The sequence below is a fragment of the Cicer arietinum genome, chromosome 6 (genome assembly GCF_000331145.2).
Source record: "Cicer arietinum cultivar CDC Frontier isolate Library 1 chromosome 6, Cicar.CDCFrontier_v2.0, whole genome shotgun sequence".
NCBI classification, from domain to species: Eukaryota; Viridiplantae; Streptophyta; class Magnoliopsida; order Fabales; family Fabaceae; genus Cicer; species Cicer arietinum.
Window position 1 is genome coordinate 16,329,275 of NC_021165.2, and position 20,476 is coordinate 16,349,750.

A 20,476-nucleotide genomic window follows, 5' to 3' on the forward strand; every position below is an offset into this window, starting at 1 on the left:
AGATAAATTTTTACAACTTACTTTAAAACAAACTTCATAAAAACCATTAATTTTTAAATGAACCGATTACATTTTGAAGAAATAAAAAATCATTATGAGATTTGTCATAGTTATACAAAACGGATATAGTATGATGATTTGTTAAACATGACAAATTTATGAGTATGACTACTATGTCATGTTACATATGTTGAACATCTTAACATAGTTGTTTCATGGTGTAATTTTTTACACTTATTGATTGTATTTTTTTTTATATTTGTATGATAGAAAATTATAAGTTGTTATTGATTTTATTTTTTAATGTTCATATGATAAAAAATTAGAATTCAGTCGATATTGACTGTGTGGTTTTTTTTCCAGATATTTGATGACTCGAGATTAATTCACCTAGATCAAAGTAAAGAAGTTCGAAAACGTTGTGTGGATTTTATTTTGCAATTAATTGAAGAAAATGACGATGCTAATATATGTCTATTGAATATGTGATTTTGTAATTTTGTTAATGGATATCTATTTTATTTTTTTTCCGTTTTGTCAAAATTAGTCGGAAAATGGGATACATCTTATTCTTATTTGTACGCTAAATTTTTTTTGTATAAATATGAGATATTATGATTGTATATTTTGATTATTAGATGGTTATATAAAATTGTGATTGTAAGTATAAAACTCTTATTTGTAATTTAATACGAAATATTGTATGGATTAGGAGCAAGAAAACAAAATGAGAAATTTATATAAAAAAGTAAAAAATAATTATTTTAACTATATCTATTAAGTCAGTTGGTTAAAATATCTGACTTAAAAAAATGATGTGTTGTACTGAATTTATGATGTTTAAGTCGGTTAAGCTGAATCGACTTAATATGATGAAACTCTGTTAAGTCGGTTCATGAAACGAGTTAAAAAACAACATACTTTTTAAGTCGTTTGCTCTTAACTCGGCCACGAAACCGATTTAAAATGTATATTTTAACCGACTTAAAAAAACAAAATTCTACTAGTGAATCTCCAAAGACGAAAGATGGGATATTGAAGCGATCATACTAAAAAATGAATGTAATAATTAATTTACTAACATTTAACTATAAAGAAGAAAAAAAATTCAAAGCCAATTGTGGTGTGTCAAATAATCAAAAAATTAGAAGATGCAGCATGGCTTTAATGACCCCTTTTTTGCGGAAGCTTTGTTTTGTGGGATCTCCTTCACGAAAGTAGTGTATTGCATTTCTCTATGTGGTCATCAACCATATCAATTATCTTTATTAAAAAAAAAAAAAATTATATTTTATTTTAAAATTGGAACAATTTTAATTTTCAAAATATAATTTCATTTATATATAGCTTTTAAAAATCACAATAAAAATTTCATTTGATGCTAATTCTAATTTACAATTAAATTTTGAAATGACACTCCTTTTTATTTGTGTATGCAATAAATTGACTCGTGTATAATAAGACCAAATTGATACCGTAAGGAAGTATATAACTTCGCATTTTCAAATATAAAAACTTTCATAGTAAATAAGATTATTTTTAAATATAGAATAGGTTGTTTAAAAGAAGAAAAAAAAAGGTGTTATATATGTTTTCCTCAATTTGAAACCATTCCACTTAATACAAAACAATTTAATTAATTATTTCATTTAAGTAGTTCGTAAACAAGAAATTATTCATTATATTTTTGAAAATAATATCCTCCATTGATACTAATTAAAAGAATTCATTTTGAAAACTTCCTTTACATGACAAACCCGATGTTCATCAATTGAAAATCATTCCAGTTAGATCAAAAAATCTCATTATATTTATTTATTTATTTTAATTTTTCATTTATTATTTTTATTATTATTATTATTATTATTATTGTAAATGTAAAATAATTTTGGATAAAAATTTAAAAAATCCCAAACATTATTATATTTATTTTATTACTTTTACCTAAAAACAAACGTTAATATATAGAAAATTGATAGAAAATTTTTTTTTCTTTAATTGGACATGACGGAGTAGTATAATTTATTTCTAAAGAAGACAAATTTGCTTTTAAAAAAGACAAATAAAGGCTTTTATGGATAAATTGTGTAAAAAAAAATTAATCAAGTAAAATAAGACAGGACAGAACGAGGTCGTCTACTATAACTAAGTCGCATGTACAATCACTATCATACAATACATGTTACCAATTAATGATAATGGAAGTCTTATGAAAATAAAATAATAAATGGAAGTCTTATGAAAATAAAATAATAAATGGAAGTCTTATGAAAATAAAATAATAAATGGAAGTTTCCGCCTCTCTTCTTAATCATTCATTGGAAATGTTTAGTTCAAGATCATTTTTTTTATTCTGAAATTTTTCTTCTAAATCATTTTTTCCATTTTGATTTTTACATATAAATTTAGTTTTCTTTTCTATTTTATCGGTAATTTCGTCTTGTGATCACTACATTGTTTTATTTATTATATTAATGTCACAATATTTATTTTTTTGTCTTGTTGCGGTATTCATTTGGTTTCAGATATTAATAGATTAATTTTAATTTTATAAATTCAATCAATGACTTTGATGTTATCAACATAGATATTAATATTCTAAATACTTTAATTTTATCCATTTGTAGACATATTAATATTATATACTATTAATCTACATATTATAATTTTTTTGTTTTAGCGATTTTAAATTTAAGGACTAAGAATATAGAAAAATACTATAGGTACATTATTTTAGATTCCGTTAATTAACATACGTGCCTAGGTCTTAAACATGTTTTAAATTATAATAAACCACATGTTATATAATGAAATACAATAGAAAAACAGATAAACAGATATGCTATTGGCCTTTTTCAGCTAAGTAGAAATAATGTTAGAACGGATTAAATTAGTAAGACCGTGTATAGAATAATGTAATTTTGAAGTCATATTCATATACGTTATCAAAGATGAGACCAGCTAATATTCTAGCATCGACAAGTTGTGCAATTTGAATAGTGATTTCTGAATTTGAATTTGAATATGAAGCAACCATAACATTTTACAGGAATTTGTTATTGGCTTATTTGACTTAGGGATGATAATTTAATTAATGGGTAGGTGATGAATGTGTGTATATAAAGTAAGTAATTGCATGAAGCATAGGCATGAGAAAGTGAATGAATGGGTAGCATAGCAAGAAAATGGAGAGAACTTAGTGGAGAAAGTAAATGGAAAGGTCTATTAGATCCTCTCAAAATTGATCTTCGCAAATACTTACTACACTATGGACAACTTGCTCAATCAACATATGATGCTTTCAACTCTGAAAAAGCATCCAAATATGCAGGCAATTGTCTATATTCAAAAAAAGATTTATTTTCCAAAGTTAATTTGGAAAAAGGGAATCCTTTCAAATATTCTATAACAAAATTTATATATGCAACATCCAAAGCAAGTGATAGTGAATCATTTCTTTTGAGGTCAATACTTTCAAAAGATGCTTGGAGTATGGAATCAAATTGGATTGGTTATGTTGCTGTTGCTACTGATGAAGGTAAAGTTTCTTTAGGGAGGAGAGACATAGTTGTTGCTTGGAGAGGAACAATTCAAGGTTCTGAATGGATTAAAGATTTTCATTTTCATTTGGACTCTGCTCCATTAATATTTGGTCTTCAATCTCCTGTTCAAATACATAATGGTTTTTACTCTCTTTATACTTCAGATAATCCTGGTTTTCAATCTGCTAATTCTAGTGCCAGAAATCAGGTAATTCAATTACTAGATATCACAAATTTAATTTATATACTAGTACATGTTGAGTCTTTTTTTTAATATGTGTATTTTTTGACAAAATACAAATTAGGTCCTGAGTGAAATTAGTAGACTTGTGGAGCAATACAAGAATGAAGAAATTAGCATAACTATAACCGGACACAGTTTAGGTGCTGCACTTGCGGTTATAAATTCGGTGGATATAGTTGCTAATAAATTCAACATTTCAAAAGAACAACCTCAAAAATCATGTCCAGTCACAACATTTGCATTTGCCTCACCTCGTGTTGGAAACTCTAGCTTTGGAAACATTTTCTCTAACTACAAAGATTTGAATGCGTTGCTTATTCGAAACCAAACAGATATTGTTCCAATTAGTTTGTTTTTAGGCTATTCGGAAGTTGGAGAAGAATTATTAATCGACACAAAAAAATCAAAGTACTTGAAGAGTGGAGTTAGTTCACATAATTTGGAGGTTTATTTGCATGGAGTTGCGGGAACACAAGGAAGTAAAGGAGGATTCAATTTAGAGGTAAATCGTGACATTGCACTTGTGAACAAAAGTAATGATGGTTTAAAAGATGAATATCGTGTCCCTAATGCATGGAGGGTAGTGGAGAATAAGGGTATGGTTCAACAATTTGATGGTACTTGGAAGCTAATGGATGATAATGAGGATGTTGTTCTGATCGTGCGTCCTAGTAAACTATAGGTGGAAATCGAATTCAAGACCACTTAACTATTCAACTTATTTATATTTTTTAATTGTTGGTTAATTTTATAAAAATTAATAAATTGTTTGGCATAGTTTTGGCCATCTATATATTATATATGTGTGTTATGCAAGGAGTTAATGCAGCAACATAATAGTGATGAAATAAGTATTTGTTTTGTATTGATTTAGTAATGAAAAGTGCTTGCCCTTGTAATTTATGGAAAACAGAAAATATATTATTTAATATTTATGTATATACACTTATTGGTGATCATTGACATATTTATGCACAATATAAAGGATGTTTTCTGTTAGGAAATTTTATTGGAAAAAGAAAACCTTTGGACCAATAAAATCATATCTAAGATAGTTAAATATATATTTTTATAGGTAATTAAATATAAAAATATATCTACTTATTAAAACAAAACAAAATAAAATTGGACTAAGCTACCTCGTTATCATGAGACCCTCACTACGCGAAAAAACGGCTTTTACAGCGCTTTTTTTAAGCCATTTACAGCGCTTTTTCAAAAAAATAAGCGCTGTGGAAACGAGCGCTGTAAATGATACAACAGCGCTTTTATAAAAGCGCTATAAAACATGTAAATACAACGCGCGCTTGTTATGCACATTTTACAGCGCTTCTTCACAAAAAGCGCTGTAATATGCACCCCGTCATATGAGTTATGGGTGTGCATATTACAGCGCTTTCTCACAAAAGCGTTGTAATATGCCCACCCATAATTTCATATATGGGCGTACATATTACAGCGCTTTCTCGAAAAAGCGCTGTAATATGCACCCCGTCATATGAGTTATGGGTGTACATATTACAGCGCTTTCTCGAAGAAACGCTGTAATATGCCACCCATAATTTCATATATGGGTGTGCATATTACAGCGCTTTCTCGCAAAAGCGCTGTAAAATGCCTACCCATAATTTCATATTATGGGTCTGCATTTTACAGCGCTTTCTCGAAAAAGCGCTGTAATCTTTCTCACGAAAGCGCTGTAAAAGGTGCACCATTAAAGCGCTTTAGAACAACATTTTACACCGCTTTTTAAAAAAAGCGCTGTAAAATGTGTGTTTTTTTTTTTTAAACGCTGTAAATTAATTATTTGAAATGAAAAGCGCTTTTTAGCTTTTTATGGCATTTTTTTTAAAAAGCGCTGTCTTTTATCTTTGTACCCAAAATTATTTTTGATCCAAAATCACTTCACAATCAGTAGAACAGAACATATTACAGACAATCAGTAGAACAGAACATATTACAGACAATCAGTAGAACAGAACATATTACAGACAATCAGTAGAACAGAACATATTACAGACAATCAGTAGAACAGAACATATTATAGACAATCAGTTCACACAATCAATAGAACATAAATCAGAACTCTGTAACTTTTTTAACATATATGTAACTCTGTAATTTACAACCTAAGTAACTACATTCAGATACATATATACAACCTAATTTACAACCTAATTACCTACATTCAGATCCATTATATAATAACTAACAGATCCATTATATGCATATATTGTGTCCTATGATCATTTACATATAATAACTAACAGAATATACATTATATGCACTAGCTACCATATAATATTCAGATCCCTTGCCCAGCACAAGCTATTTCCCAGAAAATCAAATAATTTTCATGTCAAGCACGTACTGACACCATTCTTCCTTTAATTCCATCAGATCTTCCTCAGAATATGATGGACTGGAATTGGCAAAGTACTGCAATATAAAAATTGAACATATTATATTAAGTTAGTATCAAATATATAGATAATTTATATATGAAAATCATATAATGCAAATACCGTACCGTTTCTGGGATAATAGTTTTATTCTTCTCAACAATCTCCTTCATGAATCTCAATATGTAGTACCCACAGTCGATGTTATTTGTTTGACGAGGGCACTTTATTGAGATCCATGTAATGTTATTAGACTTCTGCTTCGACACTTTAGCACCTCTTTGAGCTCGATAAACTTTTAAGGCACTATCGAATGAATAAATGTGATTATTAGAGCATGAATATTTATATATATATATATATATAAATATTCATGCTCTAATAATCACATTTATTCATTCGATAGTGCCTTAAAAGTTTATCGAGCTCAAAGAGGTGCTAAAGTGTCGAAGCAGAAGTCTAATAACATTACATGGATCTCAATAAAGTGCCCTCGTCAAACAAATAACATCGACTGTGGGTACTACATATTGAGATTCATGAAGGAGATTGTTGAGAAGAATAAAACTATTATCCCAGAAACGGTACGGTATTTGCATTATATGATTTTCATATATAAATTATCTATATATTTGATACTAACTTAATATAATATGTTCAATTTTTATATTGCAGTACTTTGCCAATTCCAGTCCATCATATTCTGAGGAAGATCTGATGGAATTAAAGGAAGAATGGTGTCAGTACGTGCTTGACATGAAAATTATTTGATTTTCTGGGAAATAGCTTGCTGCTGGGCAAGGGATCTGAATATTATATGGTAGCTAGTGCATATAATGTATATTCTGTTAGTTATTATATGTAAATGATCATAGGACACAATATATGAACATGCATATGGATCTGAATGTAGTTTAGGTTGTAAATTAGGTTATATATATATACGTATCTGAATGTAGGTAATTAGGTTGTAAATTAGGTTGTATATATGTATCTGAATGTAGTTACTTAGGTTGTAAATTACAGAGTTACATATATGTTAAAAAAGTTACAGAGTTCTGATTTATGTTCTACTGATTGTGTGAACTGCTTATGGTATTTGAATATGTTTTGTTGTTGTGTGCACTGATTGTGAAGTGATTTTGGATCAAAAATAATTTTGGGCACAAAGATAAAAGACAACGCTTTTTAAAAAAATTTGGGAGTTACGCCAAATCCTTTCCCCCTCACTCGACCGGAATACTCAGGGACATTAAACACTTTCCCAAGAATGTCCCTGCACGTATCCTTGTTGCCCTCTTGAGTTTCAGAACTTTGTTCAATAGTTTCCTAAAATACATGTAACATTAAAAAGATAAGTTCAATAGCATTTTTAAAATACAATATTAAAAAATATTAAAGTGATAATATACTTACACAAAGTTCTACAACTTTCTTGACATTTTCATTATCAACCACTCCTTCTTTGTTAACACGCGCTTCCTTCCATAAGATATGACGACCCAAGGGTTGATCGGCTTGGGTGTCTTTTCTCTATTCGTTAAAATCATAAACAAAATAATACAAATTAGTTACACACTATAGTTTATAATACAAATTACAAGTGATGTTTAATTACTTACAATTTTTTGTTCAAGGCGTGCATATCCCATACGTGATTTCTTGTATGGGTGTTTTGGGTTGCTTGCCCGTTCGCGATTTGCCTTACTAATATTCTATATAAAAAAAAAATAGCAATTGTGTAAAAATTTAAAATACGCTACGAATATGAATAATAAAACACAAATGCTAATAAATTAATCACTTACGACAAACGCCGGGTCAGAACGTTTGGAAACAAATGCACTCCATTCATCCTTTGATATATAATGTTGATATATCTTTGGAGGTTCAGCATTTGTGTTTCCTTCTCTATCTTTTAGATAGAAATTTGAGAGATGGGATCTAAATCCACGATGGATTTTCCCAGCAACTCTCAAAACATATGACTTTCGTTCCTCATCAAGAACAAAAGTGGTCTGCAATGAAAACAATTATAAGTAATGTATTTTACAGAAAAAAAATTATAAATGACAAAAGAGTAGATCAAAATATTTACTTGAATGTCATTCCAGATGATATCTTTGGCATCCTTCAACGCCTTATCTCTCCAGTTGTCTATTGTTATTGGGACATTTTGACGAACAACAGCCCCAATGTAGCTTACAAACATGGAGCTGTTGGGGTCAACTGGCTGACCACTCTCGTTCCAGCCAACCTAATAAACTCATATAGTAAGTACATGCCCTAAACCCTAAAAAAAGATAAAAAAACACACAGCAAACAGAGTATATATAGTATACCTCAAATTTAATGCCACTGCTCCGTGCTTTAATCACCCTTTGCATGATAGTTGCACCACGTTTGACTTCTTTTTCGTAAGTCTTAGAGGTGCCAACTTCTTCATTTTGAACTTCTAAATCTTTGTTTGTATCCATTTAACTACAACAAGTTCAACATGCACTTTAGTATAACATCAACAAGCTCAACATGGATCATGCATTATTATAAACAAACTCAACATGTATCAGTATATCTTAAAAAAGCTCAACATGCATTCTAATGATTACAAAAATTTAATAACATCAATACCTGAATAATGATGGTTCGAAGAAAGACGAAATGCAAAGAAAAGAGGGTTTGCAGAAAGTTCACAGAAATATGGTTCACAGAAATACGGTTTGAAGAAATACGTAATGAGGGTTACGTATTTCAATGAAAATATATTGTGTGAAATGGGAGAGATGATCTTGGATGGAAATAAGGTTCGAAATGAAGGAGATGATCGTGGAAATAAGGTTCGTAAAGGACGGGATGATAGGGTTTGCAAAAGAAGAGAAGAAATGAAGGTTGAGATGAAGGTTACGTAATGAAGAGGAAACTGAAGAGGTAACTGTTATATATACGTAACACTTTTACAGCGCTTTTTATAAGCCTTTTACAGCGCTTATTTTGTAAAGCGCTCTAAAAGGCTTCTTTAGTTAAATTTTTAAAAGGCTCTTTTACAGCGCTTTTTTCAAATAAGCGCTGTAAAAGACCTCCGTGTGTTATTATGTTATTTGAATGCCTTTTACAGCGCTTTTTTCAAATAAGCGCTGTAAAAGACCTCCGTGTGTTATTATGTTATTTGAATGCCTTTTACAGCGCTTTTTTCAAATAAGCGCTGTAAAAGACCTCCGTGTGTTATTATGTTATATGAATGCCTTTTACAGCGCTTTCACACATAAGCGCTCTAAAAGGCTTCTTTAGTTAAATTTTTAAAAGGCTCTTTTACAGCGCTTTTTTCAAATAAGCGCTGTAAAAGACCTCCGTGTGTTATTATGTTATATGAATGCCTTTTACAGCGCTTTCACACATAAGCGCTCTAAAAGGCTTCTTTAGTTAAATTTTTAAAAGGCTCTTTTACAGCGCTTTTTTCAAATAAGCGCTGTAAAAGACCTCCGTGTGTTATTATGTTATTTGAATGCCTTTTACAGCGCTTTTACACATAAGCGCTCTAAAATGTCTCTTTATGTTAATTTTAAGAGGCTCTTTTACAGCGCTTTTCCCAAATAAGCGCTGTAAAAGACCTCCGTGTGTTATTATGTTATATGAATGTTTTTTAAAGCCTTTTACAGCGCTTTTCCACATAAGCGCTCTAAAATGTCTCTTTATGTTAATTTTAAAAGGCTCTTTTACAGCGCTTTTTCCAAATAAGCGCTGTAAAAGGCCTTATTGTTTTTGTGTTTTGTTATGTTATGTTATTTTTTAAACAAGCTCAACATGCATGCAAAACCCACATAGTAGTAACTGGTCACCACAAAAATCCCTTCCTCTTCACCAAACTCTTCTCCTTTTATGCATCTTCTTCACAAACATCAAAGCTTACTCTTTCACAATTCAATCTCCACCTCAACACCCTTTTTATCTCTTTACATTCTCTTTCCTTCTTAAATCGAAACTTAATTGGTATTCAGGATCATTGCCATGTTGCGAAAAATGGGTTTGTGTCTGGTGTTTTTGGGGATTCCCATGATGCGTACAAGGTGTTTGAAGAAATGGGTTTGTGTCTGATGTTTTTTGGATTCCCATGATGCGTACAAGGTGTTTGAAGAAATGGGTTTGTGTCTGATGTTTTTTGGATTCCCATGATGCGTACAAGGTGTTTGAAGAAATTAGGTGTCTGATGAATATTATTTTTAAAGCTTTTTTACAGCGCTTTGTCAAATAAGCGCTGTAAAATGTCTTTTTTACTCACTTTCAAAAGAGTCGTTTACAGCGCTTTGTGTGAAAAGCGCTGTAAAAGGTATAAAACACTCATTATTTTATTTTTAAAAGGATCTTTTACAGCGCTTTTTAAGATAAGCGCTGTAAAATGTCTCTTTATTTTATTTTTGTGTTTGGTTTATTTGGGTTGGGATGACATTAAAAACATTTTTATCATTGTTTATTGGATTAAAAATATTGTTATCATTGTCTTTATCACAATACTTTAGGAGATGATGAATTATTAGAAATGAGTATTCTGAAGAATCTATATATATATATGCACTGAGCAAAAGAGAATCTCTCTATTCAGTTCAGTTCAGTTCATGTAAATTACTAATTTATATTCAGTTCAGTTCATGTAAATCAAGCTAAATATAAAACACTCATTGTTACATGAACTTGGTATAAAACACTCAAATCAAGCTAAATATAAGCAGAAAATAAATTAATCAGAAAATAAATTAATCAGAACTTAGTATAAAACACTCAATTCAGATTACATGCATATTTACAATAACACAGTTCAGATTACATGCATAGCTTATATAAAACAATTAAACATATATATACATTAAGATGCCCTTCTTCTTTTCCTGGTGACATTCACATTTGTTTGTCCATTTACAATACGAAACGATGGATTAATCCAAATTCCCTCATCATGATCATCTCTAAGATATAAACCATCATCAGTTGAATCAATTTCATGTGGTTGTTGTGATGTTGCAAATAAAAGATCATTACCAACATCTTCATCATTATTGTTATCATCACTTATTTTATTGGTCGATAGGACAACAGACCATTTATCATTAGAAGGATCAGTGACATAAAACACTTGTTGAGCTTGCGACGCTAAAATAAAAGGCTCGTCTTTGTATCCCACCCTATTAAAATCGACAAGCAAGAATCCTGACTCATCAATCCGAACGCCATTATTATTATCGACCCACTTGCAACCAAATATGGGAACACGAAACATTGTGTAGTCTAACTCCCATATGCGCTCGATAACCCCAAAATATGATAGATTTGCATATATTGGGTTTTTGTCTTTTGCACTTGAGACATGCATCGCTTCAGCTACGAGAGTGACTCCACTATTTTGCATAGTGGTCTGATCATCTTGTTCTTTGGTATAAAATGTGTAGCCGTTAATAACATAACCAGTGTAAGAAAAGACATGTAAGCTCGGACCATTTGCTAGCCACCTCAATCTATTTGAAATTGATCCGGGGTCTATATCAAATTTTGACATTATGTGATTTTTTAACCATGTTACAAAACTTCGATTGTGCTCTCGAGTTATCCAATTTTGATTCCTATTCATGTTCAAACGAGATAACTGATCAATGTGTATTGTAACATACGGTTGAACCTCATCATCATTGTGCAGAACATACAATTGTGCCTGCTCCCATTCTGTCCTTGATATAGTCAGTAGTCTCCTTCCAGTTATCCCTTCTCCTGATAGTCTTCCCGAATGACGAGACATGGGAAGCCCTATGGATTCAACATTGGACAGATATTCAGTACAAAATTCAGCAGCCTCTTCAACAATGTATCGTTCAGCAATACAACCTTCTGGTCGACTTCTACTTTTTACGTACCCTTTTAATATTTTCATATATCGTTCTATCGGATACATCCATCTCATATAAGCTGGCCCACAAAGTTGTGTCTCCTTAACCAGATGAACAGTAAGGTGAACCATTATATCAAAAAACGATGGTGGGAAATACATTTCAAGCTCACACAAAGTAACAACAATTTCCCTCTGCAATGTCGGTAATTTCTGAGGGTCGATCACTTTACTACAAATTTCCCTGAAGAAGAAACATAATCTAGTTAAGGCTAGTCGAACTTTTTCAGGTAAAATGGAACGTATACCTATTGGTAGCAAATGCTCCATTATAATATGACAATCATGGGTCTTCAAACCTTTTAACTTGAGGTCTTTCATACAAACCAAATTTTTAATGTTCGAAGAGTATCCTTCTGGAACTTTAACTTCGTGTAGAAATTTACATAAAACAATTTTTTCCTTTCTAGATAGAGTATGAGCGGCTGGAGGTAGATATGTGCGATTTCCTTTCTTTACTGGAGCCAGTTCATTTCTTATTCCCATATCGACCAAGTCCAATCTTGCATTGACGCCATCTTTAGACTTTCCTGGAACATTGAGTAACGTACCAATAACACTTTCAAATACATTTTTTTCAATATGCATCACATCGAGGAAATGTCTTACATACAATGACTTCCAATATGGCAATTCAAAGAAAATTGACTTTTTCTTCCACCCAGTTTTCACCAGCTCTCCCGCAAAAGGTTTGCCAAATTTATTGGTCAAACCTTGTACTTTTTCAAGTATTTGATATCCAGTCGGTGCTAAAGGAGCTTTACCTTCCTCTGATTTTCCATTGAATGCATTTCTCCACCCACGATACTGATGACTATAAGGTAAAAATCTACGATGTCCAAGAAACACATTCTTCTTACAATGTTTCAACCGCATCCAATTTGTACTCTCTTCACATATAGGACATGCACACTGACCTTTAATGCTATATCCTGATAAATTACCATATGCTGGAAAATCATTAATTATGCCGAACAACATAACCCTTAAATTGAAACATTCTTTCTTATACCCATCATAAACTTCCACACCTGTCTCCCACATACTTTTTAAATTTTCGATTAGAGGAGTCAAGTATACGTCGATATCATTCCCCGGTTGTTTGGGTCCAGAAATTAACAGAGACAACATCATAAACTTACGCTTCATACATAACCATGGAGGTAGGTTATATATTACCAAAATCACAGGCCACGTGCTATGTGAGATGCTTTGAAGACCATGTGGATTCATTCCATCAGTAGAAAGTGCAAGTCTTAGATTTCTTGACTCTATCCCGAATTCAGGATACTCGTGATCAATTTTTGCCCATTGTGGGGAATCTGCAGGGTGTCGAAACATTCCATCTCTAATTCTTTCATCTGCATGCCATGTCAAGTGTTTTGAATCTTCTTCACTGCGATACATGCGCCTAAATCTTGGTATTATAGGAAAATACCACACGACTTTTGCTGGAGTAGATTCTTTCTTCTTATATCGAGAGACATTGCATTTCGGACACGCCTTAAGTAGTTCATATTCGTTTCGAAATAAAATGCAATCGTTAGGACACGCATGAATCCTTTCGTAACTCATTCCAATAGAACACAAAATCCGTTTAGCCTCGTAGGTTCGACTGGGAAGTTCATTATCATCTGGCAACATATCTTTTATGAGTGTTAATAATTCCGTAAAGCTTTTATCAGACCATCCATTACTCGCTTTTAAGTTGTACAACTTTAATATCGCTGACAGTCTTGTGAATTTAGTACAACCATTATATAATTCTTTCTCTGCATCACTCAACAAACTTTCAAACATTTTAGGACAATCTCGAAGATCTTCTTCAACTGCTTTTGCAATCTCATCAACTCGGTCCGGCTCATATGTATCTGTATCGAAATCAGTTGAAGCATATGTAGAACTATTCTCAAAATTAATGTTTCCTTTTTTTTTCTCACCATGTCTTATCCAACATGTGTAGCTTTGATCAATTCCATTACATACTAGATGTCCTTCTAATTCATCTTCTCTAACACGTTTTCCAAAACAACATTTTAAACAAGGACAAACTACTCTATTTGGATCTTTTGCATTCTTCACTGCAAACTCAACAAACTCCTTCACTCCAATTTCATACTCTTTTGACAATCGATTGGCTGAAATCCATTTCCTATCCATATTATACCACCTATATAAATGCAGTAACAAAAATAATAAGCTTTCAAAACATATCAACAAGTTTCAAAAAGAAACCAATATCAACTAACAATTTCAAAACAGAACAGATCATGTGGTATGAGTTTTTGACAATTTTTGACAATTTCAAAACAGAACAGATCATGTGGTATGAGTTTTTGACAATTTTTGACAATTTCAAAACATAACAGATCATGTGTAAAAAATACCTTAGACAACGTAGATGGCCGCACAGTACGTAGAGGATATTAGGGTTCGCAACGTATATAATTATTTGAAAGATGTAGAGGATATGAGGGTTTCCAACGTATATAATTATTTGAAAGATGTATTTTACAGCGCTTGTGAAAAAAGCGCTGTAATAAGTAGTTAAATTCAATGAAAGCGGATGTGTTTTACAGCGCTTGTGAAAAAAGCGCTGTAATAGGTAGTTAAATTCAATGAAAGCGCATGTGTTTTACAGCGCTTGTGAAAAAAGCGCTATAATAGGTAGTTAAATTCAATGAAAGCGCATGTGTTTTACAGCGCTTGTGAAAAAAGCGCTATAATAGGTAGTTAAATTCAATGAAAGCGCATGTGTTTTACAGCGCTTGTGAAAAAAGCGCTGTAATAGGTAGTTAAATTCAATGAAAGCGCATGTGTTTTACAGCGCTTGTGACAAAAGCGCTGTAATAAGTAGTTAAATTCAATGAAAGCGGATGTGTTTTACAGCGCTTGTGAAAAAAGCGCTGTAATAGGTAGTTAAATTCAATGAAAGCGCATGTGTTTTACAGCGCTTGCGAAAAAAGCGCTGTAACACATTTACGAAAGCGCTTCCGTTTACAGCGCTTTTTTGACAAGCGCTGTGAAATCCTTATAACGTGATGCGCAAACGTTATATGACCTACTACAGCGCTTGTTTTACAGCGCTTTACATAAAAAGCGCTGTAATAGGTTCCGTTATTTTTAAAATATAATTACAACAGCGCTTGTGTTTAGAAAGCGCTGTAAAATGGGCGCTGTTAAATGTCATTTCTGGCGTAGTGCCTTCACTCATATTCTCTCTATACCAAATAATATATCATTATGATAATTTCACACAAAAATTAAAAAATATATATAGTTAATTTTGTATGAAAAAATTAGAAAAAAAATAGAAATTATTATCTTTACAAAATTATCATTTATTAATTATATGAAAAATGAAAATTAATAGAATTGGAATAAGAGAATGATAAATAAATAGTAAATACTTTGATATGAACAAAAAATTAATATTTCATTGATATTATAAAATTACTTATAGTTTAAGATGATTTTTTATAGAGTTATAATTTGAGACTTAGAGAACACCTTTCACATAGCAATTTATGTGTCTTTAATTTAACTGGTGATTAGGGGAAGCAACATTTTTTGGTATAAAAGGGAACAAAATTTCTAAAAACATGATTACACCCTTAGTCCTTATTAAAAGATCCTCAAGTAAAATTAACAATAATTTTTTTAAAAATAGTATAATGATGAAAAATGGGTTATTTTTTCATAATTATTTTTATAATAGAAAAAATATTAATTACATTTTTCAATCGTAAATTAAAAAGAGATATTTTCAATAAAAAATACTTATAAATGTATGTGGAAATATATCAAAAACAAGAAAATATAAAAAGTTTGAAGTGAAAGTAGGGACATCAATTGAGTATTTCGGGGCGAGGAGTTCTTGTCCACTCTCCATCTCTTCCACCTTAAAATGCATTCCACCGCTATCCCGAGTCTACTAATTTCCATGGTCTCCGCAGTGACTCAATCAACATAAAAAATGATTAAATTTTGATTATTTTCAATCAAATTGAGAATAAAAAATAGATAATTCAATCATTGAATAAATATAATATTAAAACATTATTTTGAGTCTTGCGAGATCAACAAAAATTATATATAAAAGAAAATTATACATTTATTATATGAAAAGGTAAATAAATATAATATATAAAATATTTATATAAACACACATATAGACACATACTACTTCGATAAACTGTTTTCGCCAGGGGTTATATACCCGTCCCCATCCCATAGTAAAACAATCTATGCCCACAAATTTTAAATAGGATAATCTTCGCAAAAATCTCCACTTACATATGTAAATTGATGTTTCTAATTAAAAGAGTACTTGAAAAACATACTTTAACTCACATCATTTATAAAATGATGGAAAATTGTATGATCTAATATAACCCCCCATCAAGTATGAACGATGTGAGATTGTTTTCTTAATTAATGAAAAGGAAAGAAAAGGTAAAAAAATAGGTTAAGAAATAGGTTTCTGTAAAATCTAATTTGGGACTAAATTATCTTTTTATATTGTCATGATATAGGGACCAACTTTGTCGCTTAAATTCTTTCATATTACATAGTCTTAGTATAGACATGTGGAGAATCATAAATTTTAATCTATTTACACATCAGATAGCCATATTTACAATTTGCCAATATAGTATAGATAAATATTTTTTTTAAAATAAGAGATAAATATTTGTTTACCGTAGAGTTTTAACAAAAGTTACATACTCGATCACAGTTTGGATGTTGTGTTTCTATTTGTATAGGTTTGTAGCCTTGTTACTGTGTTTGATTAATTGTACTTCTAATTAATATTGAGTACAATTTGGTTGTTAGGGTGGAAAAATAGAGAGTAGCTAGTTTCAATAAAATATTAATAATATTAACAAATATTAATTAGGCATATTATCTTATGTGATTCCATATATGAGGTAGGACGGGCAAAAAATCAAGCTACTAAAACTAGAGTTTTAAACATAAAAGAAAATCTCTAAACTAAACACTAATTAAGTGATCTATTTTGAATAAAATAAAATTGATACGAATAAATAAATGTCTACTTTGATTGAAATGGACTGGAACCTAAAAAATTTAAATCAATTTAATTTAATTTATTTTATTTTTTTATGAAATTTAATTAATTTAACTTGAATTTTGTGCTTTCTCACATGGTTTTTAGTGCTACTTCTCCATCATTAACCCAACAATTAATATTAAAGAATTTATTTGGTACATTCATAAATTAATTAATATTAAAGAATTTCTTTAGTACATTCATAAATTAAAGTGTTTTGATATATTTATTCTATAAATTAATTAATAAATTAACGATTATTTTTATAAATTAAATAATTATTTGTTGACTTTAGTATTTTAAAAATAATATTTTATAAGAAAAAAACATCATTTCGTTTGTGTATAAGTATTATATTAATTTTTTACATTTTATCACAAACATATTTAATAATCACTTTATGAATAATAAAAATTCAAAAACAAATTAAATTAAATTTTATTTCGTTGATATTTTTAGTAAATAATTTTTAATTATTTTAATTATATAAATGATAATAAACAATTTTTTCAAAAAGATAACTCATTTAACTATTAAATTTATAGACTAAATGTATATATACGTACATATCAAATTAAACATGTATTGGAGAAATTCTCTATACATGGCAAATTGGTTTCTAAGTAACTCCTCTAGTTTTAAAAAAAAGATTGACCTCCCATCTTTGTTAACTAACTATGTCTAAGTCTATGTTAACTTGAATAAAAGGATCCACAACTCACTAACTCAACTTTTCATAAAAATAAACAATGTGGTAAGTTTTATCCTTCCACCCTCACCATTTTGACAGTGCTTTCATTCTCCTGACGGTTTTGTTGAGCCTCTCGCTCATTGTTCTTGGTTTGTTTAATTTATCAAACATGTTGTAATTGTTACATTTGACAAAAACAAAGACCTACTGATTATGTAACATTAGAGAAGATATTTTTTCTGTTATTGGCCGGGTTTGACAATAAGCACCATTTTTACATATTTTATCAAAAGAGTTTTTAGTAAAATTACATCTTATGTTGCAGTAAATTTTAAATATTTCAATTTGCTATATGGCACATATGTCACCACATTTGCATGATGATCCAATTTGGAAAAGTTTTGTAGTCTAGATAAGACTTCATACTCGGGAAATATTTTAGGATTAGAGGTATTATGGAGAACGAAAATTGGAGGATTTTCTATGTCCTTTTCTATTGTGTGCGCAAAGGAGTCTCATGAGTGAATTGGAGTTCCTTAATTTCTTACTTTAACAAAAAATAAAGTGTGTTAAAAAAGTAAAGAATGTATGTCTCATTTAGTTTATTCATTATCTTAAATAGTTCCAGTCAAAATAACAATGCAAAGTAGTTTATTTTAGTCTATAATAATGTACTAAATACATGAGCTTTTATTGACTAAACTATGTTCATAGTTGGTTTCCGGTTAAGTGAAGCACATTGAGGAACCCCGTAAAGGTTCTGGGGCCTAAAGCCCATTTGATTCTTAGAAAATTATACTTTTGGCCCTGGTCTATTTCTGACCTATTTTTTTGTGTTTTTTTAGCATTTACAATGGAGTTTTGTTATTTTGGTATATGTTCTATAAGAATGCATCACTCATTTATAAATTTTTTATTCATAATACTTAGTAAGTACTTAATCCTTCCGATTCAACATTTCAAATAAAATTACTATAAAAAAATTAGTAAAAAAACACATTTAAATAAGTCTTATAAAAGCCTCTATATAATTATCTTTTAATAATATTCATTTATCCCGATTAAATTTATTAAATGAGACAAAATAAGACAGAGGTGTATTTATCGTAGCACACCTCCAAAATAATTCTACAATGGGAGTTCCTATTTAGTTTAGTTTGATATTAAATAGAGAACACATTCTCCAATCAACGTTAATGATCTTATGGGTTATTTGAGGAGCAACTTTTCTAATTATAGATATAAATCGTCGTAAAATATTTGAGTAACTCTCTCAAAGTCATAGAAACTAACACATTAAAAATATGGATAAATAAATATAGAGAAGACACTTAAGCTACTATATGATAACTACCTCCACATATCAATCTTCTTTAAATATAGAAGGTCTAATTCATGTAAAGGGATTGCATTCATTCTTATTCACTCAAACACCCATTGAATTTTATTCATGACACGTCGCCGACAAGCTCATCGAGATCAAACACACTCAGGGAACTTAATCAATCTTAGGGTTTTGCCTTCAATTACAGTGAGTGGTGAATCCTCTTAAGTTTTGAAAGAACACGGTATATATTTTCAAATTTGAATGTATAAAGTGTACTTTCAAATAACACAAAAATTGTACTTTTTTCGCAATAAAATATAAATAAAAATGATATTTGAAAAATTAATAGATATAGTTAAAAATTAAGATTAATTTTTCAATTGCTCTTTTTAATTATATTTATTCTAGAGTAGTATATATTTTTTTTACATGTGTACATCTAATTAAAGTGGTTTTGAAATGGTATAGTTTATCCGAGGCTTTTGGATTTAAAGTGAAGATCAACCAAATTGTGGCATCATACTGCAACAATAGATCATTCAGGTTCTTTCCCGTGGGGGTACATCAAAGTATGCAATGTGGTACATACACATACATCCATGTCAGGCACCACCTTGTAGAAAATTTCCTTCACCAACAACCCGATTAACTCGAACTTAAAGTCTCACAAAGATTTGTGGTACATACACCCCCACCCCACCCCCTCTTTTCTCTTTTTATTTTCAGACTCTACTATTTGATATATATTCATGGTCCCAGGACCGACCAAAATTAGGCTATCTCAAGACAATTTGTCTTATGCTTAAAAAATAATTTTTTTTTTAATAAAAAATGAAATATATTCTACTATTTTCAAAATTAAAATCAATAAAGTCATACAAAATAATAGTCTCAACAAATACCCTATTAATTGACTTTATTAATAATTAAAAAAGAAATATTATAAAAAATCAATTATATTAAATTAATAAATAATTGTGTATTCTAAAATATTAAAAAATTAAATTAATTTTAAACAAAAACCTAATAATTTTAATAAAATATTATCAAAGGGTAGCAAAAATTTGAATGTGGAAGATTTGCCACTTAAAGCTAATTAATTATCTTTGTTGACCAAAAGAAAGCTAATTATCTCTTTTTTGAAAGTACTATATGAGATAAGGACAAGTTAGAGAGCATACATATCTTTTGCTATGCTTGCTTATAAAATAAAATATCAAAACATGAATGTATGAATAAGGTGACGTGTGTGAAAGGGGTAGGAAGG

At 30.1% G+C, this 20,476-nt stretch overlaps 1 protein-coding gene and 1 long non-coding RNA gene across 3 annotated transcripts; one reads left to right on the forward strand and one right to left on the reverse strand.

The window, feature by feature from the left end:
- The first annotated feature begins 2,899 nt into the window (after positions 1–2,899).
- LOC101502577 (phospholipase A1-IIgamma-like) lies at positions 2,900–4,725 on the forward strand. 2 transcript variants are annotated; one of them, XM_004505076.4, is made up of 3 exons: positions 2,900–3,595; positions 3,707–3,750; positions 3,848–4,725. In XM_004505076.4, the coding sequence occupies exons 1-3, from the start codon at positions 3,166–3,168 to the stop codon at positions 4,466–4,468; spliced, it is 1,095 nt and encodes a 364-aa protein (XP_004505133.1). In that variant the 5' UTR covers positions 2,900–3,165; the 3' UTR covers positions 4,469–4,725. The 2 variants fall into 2 exon arrangements, with proteins under 2 accessions (XP_004505133.1, XP_004505132.1); XM_004505075.4 differs by having other exon boundaries at positions 2,907–3,750.
- Positions 4,726–5,856: 1,131 nt separating this feature from the next.
- LOC140920871 (uncharacterized) lies at positions 5,857–6,483 on the reverse strand. The gene is made up of 2 exons (XR_012163449.1): positions 6,317–6,483; positions 5,857–6,225 (listed from the first exon to the last, which is right to left on the reverse strand). It is a non-coding gene; the product is annotated as an uncharacterized lncRNA (long non-coding RNA).
- Positions 6,484–20,476: the final 13,993 nt, after the last annotated feature.

What these genes read in the sequence shown, in the direction of transcription:
- LOC101502577 (XM_004505075.4), top strand. Translation starts at nt 3,166, where the DNA reads ATGGGTAGCATAGCAAGAAAATGGAGAGAACTTAGTGGAGAAAGTAAA. An exon ending in ATTCTAGTGCCAGAAATCAG is followed by an intron (nt 3,751 to 3,847) that starts GTAATTCAATTA and finishes AATACAAATTAG; the next exon opens with GTCCTGAGTGAAATTAGTAG.